Raw genomic sequence first — 22,565 nt, 5'->3', positions numbered from 1 at the left:
CCAAATATATAGCTTGAATTAATGTATATGCATCTAAATAATACATCCTAAAATTAAAGACAACTAAAGTTGTCCCCTAAAATTATACTAAAATCATTTTCATTTGATTTGCTCACAAGCTTACAAGAGGGACTAAGTTTCTGTTACGGAAAAGTAAAATGATTGAGTTGTGACTTGGTCATGCCAATAAATGGTTGACTTAATGTGTGCTTGTAAGATGTCCCTGATTGAAAACACTAATCTATTATGTGAAGTCATCTCCTACAAATAAACGAGGCTGTTTAATAAACTACTAATATGTAGGGATAAGGATGAAATCGAACAAGACAAGGATATAACAGAAAAACAAGTTAAATCTCTATTTGCAGTAGTCCTGCTGCAGACTTTTTCATCTAATTTGAATATTATTTAGACAGTAAACAATATGGGGCACTAAATTAACAGGAATGTATGAGGCACAAGTGCATGATATACACGTAGCTTATATATTAATTACCTTTCATTTTTGTAAACCATGGCTTATAGTTAGTAATTAATATAATAATACTGGTCTTTCATATTGCAGAAAATACTCGTGCAGCTTATCCAATTGAGTACATTCCAAATGTAAAGTTACCATGTGTTGGTCCACACCCAAAAAATGTCATTCTTTTGGCATGCGATGCATTTGGAGTGCTTCCACCAGTGAGTAAGCTAAGCCTGTCGCAGACCATGTACCATTTCATCAGTGGATACACAGCTTTGGTAATGTCCAAGTAACTCACTACACTTCTATTTTACTAATATTGCTTCCGCTATATCTCATGATTTTTTTCTTTATGGTAACTAAAGGTGGCAGGCACAGAGGAGGGTATAAAGGAGCCACAGGCAACATTTCAGCTTGTTTTGGTGCAGCATTTATAATGCTACATCCCACAAAGTATGCAGCCATGCTTGCTGAAAAGATGCAGACGCATGGTGCTACTGGATGGCTCGTTAACACTGGTTGGTCTGGGGGAAGGTATGCTGAGGGGATATTTGATATTTGAAAATGTTTATTGTTTTTATTTTTTATTTTTGCTTTTAATTATAAAATTGGTATCTTATTTTTATTTTGTTTCCTGTTTTTAAAAATTTGTACAAGAAAGAGTGAAAATAGAAAAAAAAAAATTTCTATTTTCACTCTTTCTTGTATAAATTTTTTAAAATAGGAAATAAAATAAAAAAAGTGACTATTTTGTAGTTAAAAGTGAAAACAAATAATAAAAAAGAAATTCTTTTTTAGCAACCAACCCCTTATTGTTGTAATCATTAAAATATATATTTTTTCCCTCTATAAAATCTGAAATTAACTTTGTTCTTGCTTTTTTCAAACTGCAGCTATGGTTATGGAAGTCGCATTAAACTATCCTATACAAGAAAAATAATTGATGCTATTCACTCTGGAAGCCTCTTGAATGCAGAGTACAAGAAGACTGAGATTTTTGGACTCGAGATCCCCCACTGAAGTGGAGGGAGTCCCCTCTGAAATCCTGGACCCTGAGAACACAGTGAGTTGTCCTAGAACTCCACTTTTTCAATTTTTTTTTTAAGTCTTTTAATATACTCTTTTTCTATTTGAAAAGTCTTTTAATATAATTAATTGGAAATTTTACTTGATTGTAGTGGTCAGACAAAGAAGCCTACCAAGAAACATTGTTGAAGTTGGCTGCATTATTCAAGAATAATTTTGAAACCTTCATTGATCACTAGATTGGCGAGGACAACAAACTGACAGAAGAGATTCTTGCAGCTGGTCCCAATTTTTAGGATGCTTAGTAGTAGACTTAGGCACACCCCCATCTCCTTTCCTTTCTTTGCTATTTACTTGTTAATTTGCATTCTTATTGATTACTTTGATTTGAAAGAAAGACAATATTTGAGTTTAAGGGGTCATAATGCTTTCAAGTCTTTTTTGCTGCTTGCAAATTAAGTCTTGCCTTTGTTTTGTTCGTTTGTTTCTTCTTTTGAAGACAAGTTAAGAGAGGTGAAAAGGCCAAGGCATGCCATAAAACCTGAGGCTGATATATCATTGGAAGGTGATTCCACGTTTGAAAGCAGTACGTACATTTATACATCTGTTTGTGTGTTGCTTTCAAACATAAAATCAGCTTCTCATGCTTTCAGACATTGACCTTGTTTCCCCAAGCCATACCTCATTGTATGATTCATGAAGATAAGACCAACCTTTGATACTAGTACTAGAAATATTAACCTAATTTCAAAAGTAACGGTTAATCCTTGCGTGTGTATTACCATACATTAGGGGACACGAGTTGGAGCAAAGTCCAGAAGTGTTGTGTTTCAGTTAATGGCTTACAGGGGTACGAGGTTCAAGGATTTTGGACCCATTTGTTTTAAAGTTACCAAATAAGTTCTCAAACCTTATAATAAAAAATGTTCCCATTAAAAATATAGTTTAAATTAATTTAAACATAAATCTTAAGATTTAGAAATAATTTCACATAACTTTAAACCAAATTAACACTTAGTAAAGTGTAGAGATATATTCTGAGTTGGAAGAATATGAATGCATCATATAAATTGCAGAATCCCAAAGCAAATTGTATAAAAATTAGATTCCCTTAGATCTATGTTGCATGACTACTAGTACAATACCTGTGTCTAATATAGACACAACATAGGTGTTTTCAGTTCAATTTTTATTTAAAAAAAAAGTCATTTAACTTGTAGATAAAAAATAACCCATAATTATGGTTGGATTACTTTTTCGGTCTTTATTTATTATTAAATTATTTATTTTCAAAATTTTATTATTATATGACTTTAATTCTATTTTTAAATTTAAATTAAGGAGTAGATTAAAAATTAAAATGTGTTTATTGAAAATTTTTAAAAAATAGAGAAAAGAAATGATGATTAGAAAGATAAAATTATAAAAATATAATAAATTATTGATAAAAAAGATATTCAATTGAAAAAAATAAGAATTTAAAATAAATTGAAGTGATGCATTGTTATTTATACAATGATTACGATAAAATTGAATAAAAAATAAATTTTATATAGAATATAATAAAAAATAATATAATTTCATTATAAATCAAGTTCAGTTTGATTCGCTTTGGTTCGGTCTTAAGAATGAGATATAAAAATCAAACTAATTTACAATATAAAATATATTTTTTTTAGTTTTTATTTTTTCAGATTGATTTAACTGCTTATAAACGGTTTGATTCGGTTTTAAATATCTAAATACATATATAAAATACAATAATTTAAAAAAAATTGAAGGTACGACTATGTTAATATAATTTTTTAACAAACTCATATTACTTGTTTCATTAGTAAAATGAATAAATTTGATTAAATAAATATAAGGATAAAAAAATTGAGAAAAGTAAAATAATTCATAACTTTACTAGAAAAAAAAATATTATTTTTTAGAAGAAAAATAGTTTAGCTAGTATCTATCTCTATAAAATTGACTAATTATATTTAATATTACATGCATTTATAACAAAATTTACGATTAACTATTACAAATGCAATATTTGCTATTATTACATACATCCAACTTTCTATACTACCATTACAAATGCAAAGAAAATCACAACTTATGTATATAAACATACATGGATCTTTAATTTGTATAAAAAATATTTTAAGAGAAAAGAGTTAGCTAAACCAATCGTAACAAGATTTATAATTGCTTATCTCAACATTAAATTGTATTCGGCAACAAAAAAAAAAAAGCTCTTAAATTTATGTTTGTTTAAGAAGAGTTTACTTTTAGTTCCTATGCTAACAGAGTTAAGACTGAGAGCATAATATTGAGTGATGATAAATTTTAAAAATCTATCAAATATTGTCTAATATGTGTAATTCTACTTGTGAAAATACTTAGACTTGAAGATGGTGATTCAAAATTTGTCATGCCATATATTTATAAAGCAATAGATAGAATCAAAGAACAAATTATTAAAAATCTTCAAAAGAAAGAATAAAAGGTATAAAAAAGTGTAAAAAATCATTAATACTGTTAAAACTTACAAATACAAAGACCTCTCTATTCAGATGCCTATTGATTCAAAACTAGTCATGCCATATATTTATAAAGCAATAGATAGAGTCAAAAAACAAATTATTGAAAATTTTCAAAAAAAAAAAAGTAGAAGATATAAAAAAGTGTGAAAGATCATTAATACTGTTAAAACTTACAAATACATAGACATCTCCATGCAGATGCCTATTGATTCAAAACTAGTCATGCCATATATTTATAAAGCAATAAATAGAGTCAAAGAGCAAATTATTGAAAATTTCCAAAAGAAAGAGTCAAGGTATAAAAAAGTGTAGAAGATCATTGATACTGTTTGCACTTACAAATACATAGACCTTTCTATACAGATGCCAATTATCTAAATCTATTAAGCTATATTTGGCAAGAAAAGATATATTTGACAAAGCTTTTATTACTTTGCAATCATAGGCATATCAAATCTAATTTCTTTAATGGCTGTAATTAGACATGCTGTAAATAATATCAGTAGCATATCAGTGGTTATAACATGAGAGGCACAATCCTAAGAGAAATTGTAGGCACCCATTTGTGTATATAAACTATGTCTCCTAAAGGAATAAAAGTATAATCCATTCTTTTACATGGTATTAGAGCCATACAACCCCCAAATAAAATAAAATTCCAGAAAAGTATTGTTGCTTCTATAGCATTAAATGTTTATCCAGCCTAATGGTAACTGATTCTTTGTAATAAGAAACAAAAGACAGTTCAGTGAATATGTTCCCAAGCTTGATGCATGATCTCATCATCTATGAAGGGCCGCAAAGACCACATTTGGCAGTAGCTTTCAAGCTCTTGTGATGACAACTTGAGATCTAAAGCAGACACAATCTTTTCCTGCATCAAACAGTCTTGCTTGACCATGCTATATATAAAAGCCATTAGGGCAGCTAAATGTGTGATATCAGTATTTTTGTTGGTAGTTATAACATCAGGACCTTGAGCGTTAGACAAAGGATCATTTTCCTCCTGAGTAAGATGTAATTGCAATTAGTGAGATACAATTCCATAATATATCAACAGCATGTAAATGATTCGTGTATCTAGTGGAAATGTACAACTTCACCGCCAATCAGAGAAAGAGGTCTGTGACCTCATATTACAGGAATCTTGGATACCAAAAGGATACATATTATGGAAGGAAAGTGGCATAAAATGGGAGGAAGCGGGAGGAAGGGATAACAAAGTTCAAAATAACAGGTTTTATCATAAGGATTAACATGACAAGCCTAATGTAACTCTAAATCAGCATTTGGATTCCAACATGTGTCATGTATCATGATCTAGAGATATACAACAACAACAACCAAGCTTTATCATACTAGGTGAAGTCGACTACATGTATCACATAATACATTGAGCTCGGTCACAAATTAAATTTTCAAAAATCTGATTAATCAAAAGTTATAGATATATCAGTGGGCAAAATAATAAAAGATATGATATAACAAAGATTATATGTGGATATGACAAAGATCGTGACATGAGACTGATATTTTACTATCAAGTTAAAAAATTTCTTTTGGTGTTTCTCGTTCTTGGGGGAGAAGTAGGGACTCTTTCGGAGGATTATATGAAGAAAAATGATACCAATTGCATTAGAATTTAGAAATTCTCTCGAAACAAAAAATTAATAATATTACCAAATTCTTATAGATTGCCTGCTCATTCAATTCAACATGTATACTCTGTCCAGCCCTTGTTACATCCCCCAATAAATCTTCAAGTTCATTAAGTATTTCCTTAGCTGCAAGACACTCTTGACTAGTTAATTGTCAAACTAAAATAGAGAAGAAAAGATCAATTAGATAATTATGACATTAGATTTATATCCCAATAATATATACAACACACAAGCCAATAAGGGACTGGACTAACAACTTGATCTTATTACTTCCAATTTATTAATAAGGATTTTCACAAAATGTAGCCACTTTGTTAAACAGAACTTTAGTATCTAATACTAAAACATTTTCATGTAAGAGCCGGAAGGAAGTTCATTACTGATTAAGTAAATTAGATTAGAAAGCGATATTGACAAATGAAAAGCTTTCTCCAAGTTGGAATATGCCTCCATATATTAAGCTGCCATGTTTTTTATTCCAAGCACAACTGTTGAATGTTAGCCATAGTGAAAACTGAAGACAATATGAATAAGGGACCAATGATCCAAATGGCCAAGTTTGAATTTCTCTTTCAAACACTCAATCAGGGATCAATCATTAAAAGAATAGGTCATACCTTTGCTTATATTGTTAAGGAGTCCATGTTTGCATGAGTGCACTTCCATATGCAATAAAATTAAATAGCAATAAAATTAAATAAATAGAATTCAAATTGAGAATGGATAACATGAGTTATACTTACAGTTTGCTACACTCTGGACACTGTCATTGGGCTTCCTGCATCCAGCATTAACATAGGCTTTGACTCTCTTAGTTTCATTAGCTTCAATTATCTTGTTGACTAATTTAGAATCTGTATCTATAGGAAGCCTCCGAATAAACTCTGCCCAATAAAAATGGAAAGTGAGTATTTTACACCTAACTACTAATACATGTCAAGCAAATTCTATAGAACTACCAAGTGCTTGTTGAAAGCCAGACAGCAGCTTGTTTCCAGCAATTCCCAACTCATCAATCTTTGTAATCCTATCATAGGGTAGCTGTTGAGAAATATAAATTTATACAGATATATGATGCAAAAAAATAGTGCAACATGTAAATTTACGTCATATATATATATATATATAGAGAGAGAGAGAGAGAGAGAGAGATGGACAGTGTCCTGTCTCATAAGTCATAAGAATATACCAACAAATTTTCATAATGCATTATATACCTTTGATTTCATGACTATTGAACTGTTTTAATCTTTTTCACACTAACATTTATTAGTAATCACCACCTCCAAACCCCAGGAGTAGGGATCATCTATAGTTATTGCATATCCATAACTATTATCTTGAAGTCACTTGTGAGCTAATGGTTAGGGTTTACATGGAATGTAGGACTAGGAGGCCTTAAAATCAAACCTTCACGATGTCTTATCTTCCAACAAAATTCACAAAGAACAATCCCTGATGCTTATAATGTTTGCCTTTGTAGTTTTGTACCCACATAAAATTATTCTCAGTTATTTCATTACATTACACATTGGGACATGAATTTTATTTATTGTTTTGAAACTCTTTTTGAAACTCCACAAAAAAACTATTTTTCTAGTAATGTACCATTCATGAGAACTAAAAAATTATTCTTAGATGAAGTTCTTAATAAGTCTGCATTTTCTCATGCTTTTACAGCCTATATCTATAAGTGTGACCATTAGTTTATTACGTTTTTACACTTATTTATATAGTAATTGTGCAGTTTAGCATTAGAAGGTCATAATTGGATTTTGGAGTCATTTTATGCTCAAATTGGATAAAAAATAGGACTTCCTTGCAACAAGTACACCCATTTCCCAGCAATCAGTGTGGGAGTGTTTCGATCATATCCACGATTGTGCTTCACTTAGATAAATCCAACTTTGTAGAAATAATAAGGTTTTGAAACCCCATTTGAAGACCCTCATGGCAGCGACTTAGAGATCTTCAATCTTGGTTTTATGAAATTTTTTTTATTAATGATAATTTCATATCTCTTTTGATTGGTGTTTATCCTATTGCGCTACATTTATATATTTGGAATTGAAAATTCTTAGATATATCATAATTAATTATATTGTAAGTGACACCACATACAGTTAATAGATTTATAGGGTGAAATGAGACAAAAAATTAGATAGACCAAATTTAATTCTGTTTTTTCATTATTAAATTAACAACTCATATAAGCTCTTTATGTTTTTTCTTTCTTTTACCTTGCATGACCATTGAAGGTAATAACTTAGTAAAAAAACTGTTAACATTACATGACTATTGAATATTCATAGATTTAGTATAAGTGACTAACAATCATAAGGAAACCAGAATTGAAAGGCCAGCAAAAACCAAGGCAAGCATATAATTTATTTATTTGATAGACAAATATAACTTCCATATATTTACCAATGATTTTTGGCACCTAAAAGAACACAAACTAAAATGTATAATCAGCAATTACCCTGTCATGAAATCTCTGAATTTGTGGAAAATTTCCTCCTCCAAGTCAGAAATTGATGTGTCTTCTTTGCTTCCCATTCTGTGATTTATATGAAAAGAGTAGAAATCAATTAAATAGATTTCATCAGAGGAAATATTATAAGATCACCTCAACGAAAATACATTCTTGCCTCAGCTCTAGATTCACAAAGGCTGTAAAATTGACTTTCAAACAAAACTCAAAAATCCGATTAGACAAATTATAAGTGTGTGTATGTGTCTGTGTGTGTATAAACAAGTATAAAATAACATATATTTGGAAAAATCACTTCTTTTTGGAAAAAATAAATTATAAATTCAAACAACGGAAGTTATCATCAAACACAGAAAAATGAGAAAGGTTAGATTTAAAAATAAAATCAGGCACAAATATTCAGCCATACTGCCAAAAGTAGATAGGCTGCTTAAATAAAACAAAGTTTTACAAAAGTACTGAATGCAAAGGAATGTGCATATATAGAGAGATGATTGGGGACATTCATTTATTCTAGCTGTATGTCTTGTCATACTTAAACCAGTACTATAGTCAATGGGTGAATTCCAACATCAGCAATACAACCTACAAGCTTCATTTATGTGGTGAAGGTAATTTGTTTGTCCAGTTGTTGGAAAGAGGTCATGCTTAAATAATACTCAATAAAGTATAAGTTTACTACACCACTAAATAAAAAAGAAAAAAAATATATATTCATCACATCATACACAAAATCTTATTTAATAATCCTCTAATAAAAGGATGGCAGGCAAAAAATGGAAAGGAATATACTCAAACAGTAAACAGAAGTTTCTTATGTAACTTTTTTTATTGTTTTATAGCCTTTATTTTAATTTCTTGTCACATTGAAAAATGGGGGGAAATAAAGTTCCAATTGCCACAAGACCACAAATAGTCAAGTTAATGTGTTTGAGATTACTTTAAAAATGAAGAGAACTATAATACCGCAAAATGAAGATCAATAATATTATGCATAACTTCATACTAAAGTTATAAAGAAATGCCAAAACAGAGATTCTGAATGCATACAATTTGATGTGGGTTAGAAAACCCTAGATGCCAAATGCTTGTTTTCTAACATTGACTTGCTCTCCTGGATTACTCTCTGTGCAATTACTGGTTGAGAAGGACCGAAAAAGGAACCATAACTGCAAAAGAAGATGGAGACAATATTTTAACTATAAGTGTTAGCAAATTTCAACTTACCAATGCAGTATGCCAAACAAACTCAAATTATATCCATGAAGAGAACAAAGAATGTATAATATATACCACCCACACAAGCCAAATGAAAAGAGAGTAACAAAATCTCAAGCCTTGGCAAAATCACAAATAAGACAGAGATCCTACAAAATTGGATGAATACATGTAAAATAATATAAATATAAAAAGGAAAGAAGCCAAACAAAGACAAATGAGGGAAGAAAACTACCCTTAACTCAAAACAGAAACAGGGACATGCCCGTTAAAAACAGAGACCGAGAAGAGAAGAGGAGAAAGAAAAGATGAATTAGGTAATGTATTCTGATGGAAAACTATTTTATCCTTAAGAAAAACTTATAGCAGAATCATTTTAAGGGCGAAAAGGAAAAGTTAAATTATTTTTAAAATATAAAAAGTCATTTTTACTCTTAAAAAACCCTAAAATTTGCCTCATTCTGGGGATAGAAAGGGTAAGTCGACAAGTTTTGCTCCAGCAGCACTGTTGCACTGCGAATTAGGCTACGACAATGGCTGTAAATACAGCTGCGATGGCTGACAAAGCAAAACGCTCAGCTATGACAAGGTCGCTGGAGCATATACAGTCCCCGGTGTGAAAGCTATATAGGGGTGGCAGAGCAGAGGAAAGGTTTAGGGATCACAGAACGAAATCAATTTCAGGCTTTCAAGCAAACTGGGTTGCGGGTCAATATTTACTTACAAAATTAAAGGGATTATACGACGAAAAAACCTCCAATGTTTAATCAAATAGTACGAAAATAAAAGCATAATTGAAGTGAAAGAATAATGGTAAAAGAGGAACGAGAGAGACAGAGAGAACTTACAATGAATGATTGACTTACAGCGTAAATTGTTGATTGGGAAATCAGAAAGGAATAAAGGGATCTGGATATGCAAGATTAGCTCCTTTTATTTTGTTCGTCAGGTTGCAGAATTTTTTATTTTTTATTTTTTGATGTTTAGATTAATATTGCAAAAATTTCCTTATTGTGGCCCAATCTTATCGTATATTTTTTAATCTCTGACTCATTTCTTCCGTGGAACCATGTCCTTGCGACACTGTTTATATACAGGTGGTTTCGGAGTCAAATAGATATAAAGTACACTTTTTTAATTTTAAATTAATATTTTCAAATTTTATAATTTTAAAATATGAAATAATAAATTAATGCAAATTTAATGTATTATTTTATTATTTTAATTTAGCTTCCTAAATTTATTTTAAAAAATTAAATTAAAAAATTAAATTTTAAAAGACCAACATAAAATATAATAAAGTTAAAAGATCAAATAAAAATAAAAATTAGAGAATCAAACTAAAATAAAAAAAATTAAATAATTAAAATATTAATTTTAACTATAATTTATTTATCTATCAATAATATTTTTTATTTATATATATTTAAATTTTTATTTAGTTGTATTTTTGTTTGATCCCTTAATTTATTTTTGTTTGATTTTTAATTTAGCTTCCTAACTTGATTTTAAAAAATAATATTAAAAACATAAATTTTAAAAGACCAATATGAAATACAATAAAGTTAAAAGATCAATTTAAAATAAAAATTAGAGAATCAAACTAAAATAAAAAAATAATAATTAAAATATTAATTTCAATTATAATTTATTTATTTATCAATAATATTTTTTATTTATATATATTTAAATTTTTATTTAATTATATTTTTTTATCCCTTAATTTTTTTATTTTTAATTTATCTTCTTAATTTTATTTTAAAAATTAAATTAAAAAAATAAATTTTAAAAAAGACTAATATAAAATACAATAAAGTTAAAATATCAAATTAAAATAAAAATTAGAGAATCAAACTAAAATAAAAAATAAAATTAAATAATTAAAATATTAATTTTAACTATAATTTATTTATCTATTGATAATATTGTTTATTTATATATATTTAAATTTTTATTTAAGGAAAAGTTTCACCCTAAAATATTTTTGTGAATTTAAGTTTGAGTTCCATGTATTAGAATAAAACATTTTCATTTAATTAAAATATATAGTATAGGTAACCATTAAATTAATTATTATAAAAATAAATTTTTTTTATTAATATAATAATTTATGATTAAATGACAATATAAAAAGTTAGATTGAATATATTTTTAGTTCATATAAAATCATTAAAATTTACTTTTAATTTTAATAAAAAATTATTTTAATTTTTAATTAATGTAAAATGATTATAATTAATTTTTACTAATATTTAGTATCTATTATTAAATTTTTTAAGACATTATACTATTTTAAAAATTAAATAATATTAAATTTTACTTTTAGTCCTTATAAAAATTATTTTAGTCTTTATGTAGGAGTTATAAAGTTAGAAGCTACTAAATTTTATTTATAATATATGCATAAAAGTAACTTCATTAAATTTAAATTAAATTGTTTTTTATAATCCTACTAATGATTCCAACATTTATCTTCTTCATTAATATTTTCTTTATCTTACCAGTAATGATTATACAATATTGACATTATGATGTGTGTGGTTTGAGTTTGACTAGTATTATTTTTGTTAAAAAAGCTATAAATAGTGATGAAAAGAAAAAGTACAAGTTTGATTTAGTCTCAACTATTCTTAATAATGTGGATCTAAGAATGTTGAAAGAAAAATAGTGTATGATGAAAGCTAAAATGAGAGTGAAGACAAGTGTAATTTAAAGGAAAAAGTACAAAAATAGAAGAGGAGTTGAGTAACATAAAATGGAATAATAAAGACAATGATAGTTATGGTAGTGGTAATTGCTATTTGGAATCCAGATTACTGACATTGTTCACATGCATACCTATTGTTCCATTTATGTATATAAAGAATGAATCATTAGCTTGTGATTTATTTGAATAAGTGATAACCACGTCGCAATGGTATCAAACAAACTAGATTTTCTTAAAAATTTTGCAATACAAGGAGTAAATTTAGGTCATCTCACAAGGACATAAGATACATTCTATTTCTGGTTTCATCATGTGATTTCAGATTAGCTTAGAGAAGGATTGTTTTGAATTAAATTGTAAACAACAAAAAAGAAAAGAACAAGGAATAATTATAACGAAACGAAATATGAAATTCAACTAAATCAAGATCTCAATCACTACAACGCAATTCTCATTGTTACACGAATATAATTCCAATGAATTTCCAATCAATACTAATTCAATACGACATTAATAACTCAAAATCTAAATCTAGATTATAAATTTCATCAAAACAAGAACTGCAATCACAAATCCAATGCTCTAACAAAATTCAGAACAATTGATTTATTGAATTAGGTGAATTCATTTTTTTCAAATCTGAAATTCTCATTCTCTATTTAGAATGCAAACGAAAAATCAATTTCATGAAAAACGTAATTATCCTAATCAGAAAAGAGGAAGAAAAGTGCGAATTCGATAGAACTTAACCCAAAACTCAAACGCAATGTTGTTCTTGAAACCTTGAACCGATTGATGGATTAACCTTGCTTGATGATCATGTTTGCTTCGGCCAAAACCAGAAAATATGAAAAGATGGAAGGTAGAGAGACGAAAATAAAGGAAAGAATTTAAAATAAAGACTTTTGTAATTCTGAAAAATTGCGGGAAAAAAAAAACAAGGATTCGTACATAGAGTCATAACCTCTATTTAAAGATAAAATAATTGGGCTTAATTAAGGCCCAACTCCCTAATGAGTTTCCTAAACACCTAACTAAGTAAAAGACATAATAATTGGACTTAATTAAGACCTAACTCCCTAACTAAGTAAAATCAACAATACAATCAAATTCTGAAAATTTTAGTACAGGGCAGCAATATTGTGACGCAATTTTGGACTTGAAGATGCTCGAACTGGGCTTTTCTCCCAACAGAGAAGTTGTAGATCTCTGTCTTATCTTTCCAGGGACACCAATTTTGTCCAATTTCGAGTAGTGTAACTCCAGATATGGTCTTTGAAAGAAACTGTGTCAAAATAAGAAATTATGGCGGGAATTAAGAAAGATTTATATTTAAATCCTAAATTACTTATTAACACAAATCTAAACTAACACATCAAAATAGTGCACTAATGAAGCTCAATTAAACCAAAAACATGGAAAGAAAGATGCACTAAAATATGATTATCAAATACCCCCACACTTAATCCTTTGCACTCCGGGGCAAAACTTTCTAATGAATTTCTAATGCAAAGAATAAAGAAAGAGAACAAACATTTCTAGAATCAAGGCAACAAACAATCAATGAGACACAAATGACATTAGAAGTAAGCAAGAAGGCAAGTTAAAATAAAGAAAGATTCAAAAATGATAGAACCTCACAGATAGTGTATAGCTCTCAACTCTCAAATATTTTTGGCTAGTATTTACACTCAACACAACATGAAAACTAGCACAACCAAGCTTTGACAAGCTTCTAATTTCCACAACTTGAAACACATGCTATTAAAGATCAAAAGGACTTTTGTTTAGCTTGTAATGTGGCCAAGGTAAAGGTTAGATGGAAAAGACATTTAGGCTTAAACAACTAAAGAGAAAAGAGGAGCAATGGGGAATAAGTTTAAATAAGCAAAAAGATTACCCCTAGAAAAATCTCCTAACCCCAATGGTTTTCCACATAATTTTTTTTTATATATATACTTTTTTTTTCTTTTGCTTGCTTTTCTTTCTTTCTTTCTTTCTTTCTTCTTCTTCTTCTTCTATTTTTTTTTTTAAATACCAAACAACTCAATATCCACAATATAGAAGTATTTCCTAGAGGCACCCCCACACTTATTAAAGACTCATTCCCAAAACAATTCCAAAGCTCCTATAATCCCTAAGGTTATGGAACATCATGGTTTTTCACTATATGGCTTATAATGAGCTAAAATCAAGGAAGGGTTATAAAGGCCCAAAGGGGGTAAACAAGAGGAATCAATGTAAGGTAAGTCAATTTGGCAAAGTAGCTACAATTTGAAGAAAGGCCTAAATCATATCAATAATGCATGTGACAAGAAGCTTCAAAAAGATACAAGGCAAAACCAAAGGTAATCTAGCAACATGAGTGAAATCACACAAGAAAGAAGTAAAATATGCTCAAAATTCTCACAAGGTTTATATTCTATCATTAATGAATCAAACTCAATTTTCAAGCAACTTGCTCAACAAAAAATGTAAAAATGACTCATATCAAGTATTGCAACCTATCAACTAAAAATGGTGTAACAACTTTCACAATTCCTACATCTAGAAATTAAAAAGAAAGGATGAAAACTCCAACAAAACATCATTAGAACAGAAAAATAGAAGCACAAACTGCAGAATTTGAAAAACAACAGAAAACAAAAAACAGAAAATGAAAACTGCAGAAAATGAAAAATAGAAAACAAAAACTGCAGAAAAAGAAAAACAGAAAATGAAAACTGCAGAAAATCAAAACAACAAACGAAAACTGCAGAAAACAAAAATAGAAAATGAAAACTGCAGAAAACGAAAAATAGCAACACAAGTTTTCATGCAACTCCCCCCACACTTAAAAGTTACATTGTCCTCAATGCAGCCAAACAACAAAGACAATTTCAAAGAATACAGAATGGGGAAAGAACTCCCTCAAGGTTCAAGAGTTGGTGGTTCCAAGGACATGCTTTCTACAATTTCCTCCTCCAACTTTGGACTTTGATGAAATTCCTTGAGTTGATGTCCATTGACCTTGAAAATGCTACCGATGACTTCATTCTTAATTTCAACTGCACCATGGGAAAACACATTAGTAACAACAAAAGGACCATCCCATCTAGATCTAAGTTTACTGGCTATAAGTTTTAGGCGGGAATTGAACAAAAGCACTTGTTGGCCTACTTTGAACTCCTTTCTCAAAATATGTCTATCATGAAAACATTTGACTTTTTCCTTGTATATTTTTGAGTTCTCATAGGCTTCCAAACGAAGCTCCTCAAGTTGTTGTAATTGAAGCTTCCTTTCCATACCTGCTTGTTCAAACTCTGAGTTACAATGTCTTACCGCCCAATATTCTCTATGCTCAATCTCAACAGGCAGATGACATGCTTTACCAAACACAATCCTGTAAGAAGACATCCCAATCGGTGTCCGGTAAGCTGTCCTATGAGCCCAAAGAGCATCCTCCAAAAATTTGCTCCAATCTTTTCTATTGGGGTGTACTATCTTCTGCAAAATCTGCTTGATTTCCCTGTTAAAAACCTCGGCCTGCCCATTAGTTTGGGGATGATAAGCTGTAGACACTCAATGCACAACCCCATACTTATGAAGCAAAGCCTGCATGCTTCTATTACAGAAATGGCTCCCCTTATCACTGATAATGGCTTTAGGCACACCAAACCTGCAAAAAATGTTAAATCTAACAAAATCCACAACAACTTTAGAATCATTAGTTTTGGTGGCCTTAGCCTCCACCCATTTGGAAACATAATCTACAGCTAGTAAAATAAATGTGTAACCAAAAGATACAGGAAATGGACCCATAAAATCAATACCCCATACATTAAAAACCTCACAGAAAATGATCGGCTGCTCGGGCATCTCATGTCTCTGTGTAATGGCCATCCATGCTCTCTCACACTGCTCACAGGTGCTGGAGAATTGATGTGCATCTTTGAAAATGGTAGGCTAGTAAAACCCACTCTCCAACACCTTCCTAGCTGTTCTATATGATCTATAATGTCCTCCAACAGGTGAACCATGACAAAATTGAAGCACAGAATGGATCTCCTGATCTGGAATGCACCTTCGAATCACTTGGTCGCTGCAAAATCTCCAAAGATAAGGGTCATCCCAAACATAATATTTAGCCTCACTTTTTAGTTTGGCTATCTGTGCCTTAGACGCATCTGTAGGAAAGACACCTGCAACCAGGTAATTCACAATATCAGCAAACCAAGGAGTAATATCATGTAACTGCATCAGCTGCTCCTCAGGAAAATCATCTTTAATCAGAAAGGGATCAACATTCCCCCCTTCAATCCTACTCAAGTGATCTGCTACCAAATTCTCTGCACCACTCCTATCTCTGATCTCAATATCAAACTCCTGAAGGAGAAGCATCCATCTGATCAATCTGGGTTTAGCATCGGGCTTCTTTAACAGGAATTTCAAAGCTGCATGGTCAAAATATACAATAATCCTAGAGGCTAGCAAATATGAACGAAATTTATCTAAAGCAAATACAATAGCTAGAAGCTCTTTTTCAGTAGTGGTGTAATTAACTTGAGCTGCATCCAATGTGCGAGAAGCATAAGCTATTACATGAGAAAGCCTCCCAACCTGCTGAGTTAGAACAACTCCAAGTGCATAGTTGGATGCGTCGCACATGAGCTCGAAAGGAAGCTCCCAATCAGGTGGCTGAACAATAGGTGTGGTGGTAAGCTGCTGCTTCAGCTCCTGAAAAGCTAGCTGACAAGGCTAATCGAAAACAAACTCTACCTCTTTATGCAGAAGCTTGGACAATGGTAGTGCAATCTTGCTGAAGTCCTGTATAAATCTCTTGTAAAAACCTGTATGTCCAAGGAAGGAACGCACTTCTCGCACAGAAGTGGGGTAAGGTAGAGAAGCAATGATATCAATTTTAGCCTTATCAACCTGAATACCCTGACTGGAGACTAAGTGACCCAAGACTATACCCTCTGTGACAAAAAAATGACACTTCTCAAAATTTAACACAAGGTTAGTTTGGATGCACCTATGTAACACCTTAGATAAATTTTCTAGGCATGCATCAAATGAAGAACCATAGACAGTAAAATCATCCATAAACACCTCCATGCAACTCTCCAAAAGGTCAGAAAATATACTCACCATACACCTCTGAAAGGTGCCCGAAGCGTTGCATAAACCAAATGGCATCCTGGTGTAAGCAAATGTGCCAAATGGGCAGGTGAATGTGGTCTTGTGTTGGTCCTCTGGTGCAATATGAACCTGCATGTATCCAGAAAATCCATCTAAAAAGCAGTAATGGGATTTACCTGCCAGCCTCTCCAAAACCTGATCGATAAATGGAAGAGGGAAATGATCCTTGCAAGTAGCCTGATTATGTCTTCTGTTATCTACACAAACTCGCCAATTGTTTTGAACTTTGGTTGGAACCAACTCATCATTCTGATTCTTCACCACGGTCATCCCAGTCTTCTTTGGGACCACCTGCACAGGATTAACCCACTTATTGTCAGAAATGGGATAAATAATACCTGCTACCAGTAGCTTTGTGACCTCCTTCTTCACAACATCTAGAATAGTAGGATTGAGTCGTCTCTTTGGCTGTCTCACAGGTCGAAACTCATCCTCTAATAAAATTCGGTGCATACAAATAGTAGGACTAATTCCAGGAAGGTCAGCAAGAGTCCAACCAATGGCCTTCTTATGCTCTCTCAAAACCTGCAATAATCTCTCCTCTTGATCAAAGTTGAGATCACGAGCAATAATGACAGGAAGTCGCTGGTTGTCCTCTAAGTAAGCATACTTCAAATATGCAGGCAAAGGCTTAAGCTTTACTGATGGAGGTGGAGATAAGTCAACTGCTAGTGTTGAAACATCTACTGGTGTAACTATATCTGCTGCACCTGTAACATCAACACTACAAACAGCACACATAGATGAATCATCACAAGTACAAGATGGGTTAGTGAAATCTGCAAAATCAACAAATAAATCATCTAAATTTTTGCAATCATCAACAGTTAAATCAATAACATCTAAACTGAAAACAGAATGGTTCTCTGCTGGGTGTCTTATTGCTTCAAAAATGTTGAAATGCACCAAATTGTCACCAAACTCCACAGAAAGGGTCCCTGCATGCACATCTATCTTTGTTCGCGCGGTCCTCAAAAATGGTCTCCCAAGGGTTAATGTAGCATTGCTGGGTAGGTCGTCCTCCATCTCTAGAATGTAAAAATCAGCAGGAAAAAAAAGGTCCTCAACCTTGACAAGAACATCTTCCACGATACCAAATGGCTGCACAGTGCTTTTGTTGGCTAGCTGGACTACAATTCCTGTAGGAATCAAATCTCTAATCTGCAATGATCTAAAAACAGATGCAGGCATAACATTAATTGAAGCACCTAAATCCAGCATAGCATTTGTAAAAACTTCCTCTCTAATAGTACAAGGAATGGTGAAAGTTCCTCGATCTTTGCACTTCTGTGGTAACTCAGGTGGAATGATCGCCGACACATTCTTATTCTGGAGAAGTGCAGAACCATTTCTCCCCATACTCACTCGCTCATTACCTTTCAGCTTCCTTTTGTTAGTACACAATTCCTTTAGAAACTTTGCATATTTTGGAACTTGTCAGATGGCATCAAGGAGAGGAATATTTACTTCTATTCTGCTGAACATGTCCAGCAACTCATTATCTGACTCTGGTTTTTTTCTTGATACTACTGGTCTGTTTGGGAAGGGCAGTGGAACATGTTTCTCAGTGGCTGCATCACTATTGTTTTTAGAATCTGGTGCTGCAGCTGCAACTGCTAGTAACTCTTTTCCACTTCGTAGTGTAATAGCACTCACATTTCCCTTTGGATTCATGACTGTTTGAGAAGGCAGATTACTGGAACCTTGGGACTGAATCTGACTCAATTGAGTTGCTAGTTGTCCAACCTGAATCTTCAAATCCTGGACAGTTGCTTGCATGTTCTGTTGAAACTGCAGGTTGTTTGTAGCCATCTGTTGCATCATCTCCTGAAATGACGGCTCACTTCTTTGTGCAGGAGGGGGTGGTGGAGGTGGCTGTTGCATGAATGGAGGTTGATATTTGCCTACAGCAGGTTGAAATGAAGGTTGTTGGCTTTGTTGCTGTTGCTGCTATTGCCCCCCATTTCAGGTTTGGATGATCTCTCCAACCTGGATTATATGTCTGGGAGTATGGGTTATAATTCTGATGCTGCTGATTTGGAGCTCTATATTGCTGCTGTTGGTTTGTGTAGATTCCAGAAACATTCGCATCTGTCTCTTGCAATGTAGGTCATGAATCCGTAGGGTGCTCAGTGGAAGTACATATGCCACAGACTCTTGCTGGTTGCTCATTTACTGCACTTGTTGTTGACCAATTGCCAAATGCCTCACCATGGTGGTCAACTCGTTGATTTTGTTTTCCAGCCTCTGATTTTCCACACCATAAACAGCACTAGTACCAGGACCAAGTGCTATCTCATTCACTCCCTTAGTAGCTCCTCTAAATCCGAATTGTTGAGTGTTGGCTGCCATGTTTGTAATAAGTTGCCTTGCAGCGTGTGGTGTCTTATCCATCAATGCTCCTCTACTTGCCGCATCTATCATACTCCTGTCCATCAAAGTTAGTCCCTCATAAAAATATTGAATTAGTAATTGCTCACTTATTTGATGGTGGGGACAGGTAGCACACAGCTTGTTGAAATCTGTTCGAGTAGTCATACAAAGTCTCCCCATTCAGCTGCCTTTTACCACAAATCTCTTTCCTTATTGCTGCAGTTCTGGAGGCAGGGAAGAATTTTTCCAGAAATAACCTCTTCATTTGATTCCATGTAGTGATTGTTGAAGGTAGGAAGTAAAGCCAATCTTTTGCAACACCATCCAAAGAGAAAGGAAACGCCTTCATCTTGACATGGTCTTCAGGCACTCCCTGAGGTCTCATGGTGGAACACACCACATGAAACTCTTTTAAATGCTTATGAGGATCTTCACCTGCAAGTCCATGAAACTTTAGCAACAAATGGATAAGTCCAGATTTAAGCTCATAGGAAATTATTTCGTCTTCAGGATATTGGACACACCATGACTGATACACAACATTAGGTGTGGCCAATTCCTTCAAAGTTAGCTCAGGGTTATCAGTCATATTCTTAATTTCAAGTTTAGATTCACTAACAGTAGGATTAACAGTTTCAGAAGAAGCACCAATTACACTACCACTGTTTTTGCTAGCTCTTATCCTATAAAGTGTTCTTTCTATCTCAGGATCAGGTTGATTCACTACACTAGGGTTGGCCCTGGTCATGTAAGGTTAGAACCAACAAGAACAACAAGCACTCAATGAATGCACAAAGTAGGTTTACAAAGCAAGTACCATCAAAATGCAAGATATGAATGAAGTGGAACCATGATAAATCTCTTTTTGGTATAGAAAAACACCACAAAAAATTTCAGATTTTTTTGAATTGATTTACTATGGAAACTAGAAGTCTAAAATCAAGAAAAATAGGTCAATAAATGCTAAAAAATAAAAAAATTTAGAAAACATGCGATTTTTGAAAATTGGGGTAGCCTCAACCAGCGAAGCAGGTTGCATAGGAAATTTTTTCTACCCCAAAGTCATGTGTGGTGGGTTAATTTCTGACATTCCTAGCAAAAGTTATGGCACTTTTAAGTTTCACAAAAATTCTCTTGGCCACCACAATGTATCTCTTTTTCTATTAATGATTTTTGCAATCTACCAACTCTAAACACTAATAGACACTAAAAGAAATGTGGACACAAAAATTCAGATCAAAATTCAATCTCTAGGTATTTTTTTGGAATTTTTCAAAATCTGATGAATAGTGCATGAACAGTAAAATATGATATCAAAATATGCAGCAACTATGTTTTTCGCATGCAGCCACAACAATTGAACCAATCACAATCACACACTCAATTGCAATGAAATAATGGAATAGACAATCAAAGGATCATGAATAAACATTAAAACACGAATTGATCAACACACACATACGAATTGAAATGCAAAACTAAATCTGCAAACAAACATAGAAACATAAACACAATACGCAGAATGGAATAGACGAACAAAATGCACTATGAAATAAAAACACAGATGAAATGTAGCACAAACACAGAAACATCGAATCAGTTAGTACCATTGATGAAATAAAAACAAATTGACTTATGTCCCCGGCTACGGTGCCATTTTGATAACCACGTCGCAATGGTATCAAACAAACTAGATTTTCTTAAAAAATTTGCAATACAAGGAGTAAACCTAGGTCATCTCACAAGGACATAAGATACATTTTGTTTCTGGTTCCATCATGTGATTTCAGATTAGCTTAGAGAAGGATTGTTTTGAATTAAATTGTAAACAACAGAAAAGAAAAGAACAAGGAATAATTATAATGAAACGAAATATGAAATTCAACCAAATCAAGATCTTAATCACTACAACGCAATTCTCATTGTTACACGAATATAATTCCAATGAATTTCCAATCAACACTAATTCAATACGATATTAATAACCCAAAATCTAAATCTAGATTATGAATTTCATCAAAACAAGAACTGCAATCGCAAATCCAATGCTCTAACAAAATTCAGAATAATTGATTTATTGAATTAGGTGAATTCATTTATTTCAAATATGAAATTCTCATTCTCTGTTTAGAATGCAAACAAAAAATCAATATCATGAAAAATGTAATTATCCTAATCAGAAAAGAGGAGGAAAAGCGCGAATTCGATAGAACCTAACCCAAAACTCAAACGCAATGTTGTTCTTGAAACCTTGAACCGATTGATGGACTAGCCTTGCTTCATGATCATGTTTGCTTCGGCCAAAACCAGAAAATATGAAAAGATGGAAGGTAGAGAGATGAAAATAAAGGAAAGAATTTAAAATAAAGACTTTTGTAATTCTGAAAAATTACGGAAAAAAAAAACAAGGATTCGTACATAGAGTCATAACCTCTATTTAAAGATAAAATAATTGGGCTTAATTAAGGCCCAACTGCCTAATGAGTTTCCTAAACACCTAACTAAGTAAAAGACATAATAATTGGGCTTAATTAAGATCGAACTCCCTAACTAAGTAAAATTAACAATACAATCAAATTCTGAAAATTTTAGTGCAGAGCCGTAACATTGTGACGCAATTTTGGACTTGAGGATGCTCGAACTGGGCTTTTCTCCCAACAGAGAAGTTGTAGATATCTGTCTTATCTTTCCAGGGACACCAATTTTGTCCAATTCCGAGTAGTGTAACTCAAGATATGGTCTTTGCAAGAAACTGTGTCAAAATAAGAAATTATGGCGGGAATTAAGCAAGATTTATATTTAAATCCTAAATTACTTACTAACACAAATCTAAACTAACACATCAAAATAATGCACTAATGAAACTCAATTAAACCAAAAACATGGAAAGAAAAATGCACTAAAA

At 32.0% G+C, this 22,565-nt stretch overlaps 1 protein-coding gene and 1 pseudogene across 2 annotated transcripts; one reads left to right on the top strand and one right to left on the bottom strand.

Annotated features, from left to right (window-relative positions):
* The first annotated feature begins 514 nt into the window (after window positions 1-514).
* On the top strand, window positions 515-1,788 carry LOC113859432 (annotated as a pseudogene).
* A 2,683-nt stretch (window positions 1,789-4,471) lies between these two features.
* Window positions 4,472-10,305, bottom strand: LOC113859017. 2 transcript variants are annotated; one of them, XM_027491833.1, is made up of 8 exons: window positions 10,248-10,305; window positions 9,232-9,350; window positions 8,170-8,247; window positions 6,647-6,714; window positions 6,431-6,571; window positions 6,305-6,346; window positions 5,707-5,810; window positions 4,472-5,032 (listed from the first exon to the last, which is right to left on the bottom strand). In XM_027491833.1, the coding sequence occupies exons 3-8, from the start codon at window positions 8,244-8,246 to the stop codon at window positions 4,772-4,774; spliced, it is 693 nt and encodes a 230-aa protein (XP_027347634.1). In that variant the 5' UTR covers window position 8,247; window positions 9,232-9,350; window positions 10,248-10,305; the 3' UTR covers window positions 4,472-4,771. The 2 variants fall into 2 exon arrangements, with proteins under 2 accessions (XP_027347634.1, XP_027347635.1); XM_027491834.1 differs by lacking the exons at window positions 9,232-9,350; window positions 10,248-10,305 and having other exon boundaries at window positions 4,675-5,032; window positions 5,725-5,810.
* Window positions 10,306-22,565: the final 12,260 nt, after the last annotated feature.

Source organism: Abrus precatorius, unplaced genomic scaffold (genome assembly GCF_003935025.1).
Source record: "Abrus precatorius isolate BTA unplaced genomic scaffold, Abrus_2018 Scaffold2, whole genome shotgun sequence".
Classification (NCBI taxonomy): domain Eukaryota; kingdom Viridiplantae; phylum Streptophyta; class Magnoliopsida; order Fabales; family Fabaceae; genus Abrus; species Abrus precatorius.
The sequence above is the reverse complement of the archived record's forward strand: the minus strand, read 5'-3'. Positions and strand labels throughout refer to the sequence as shown.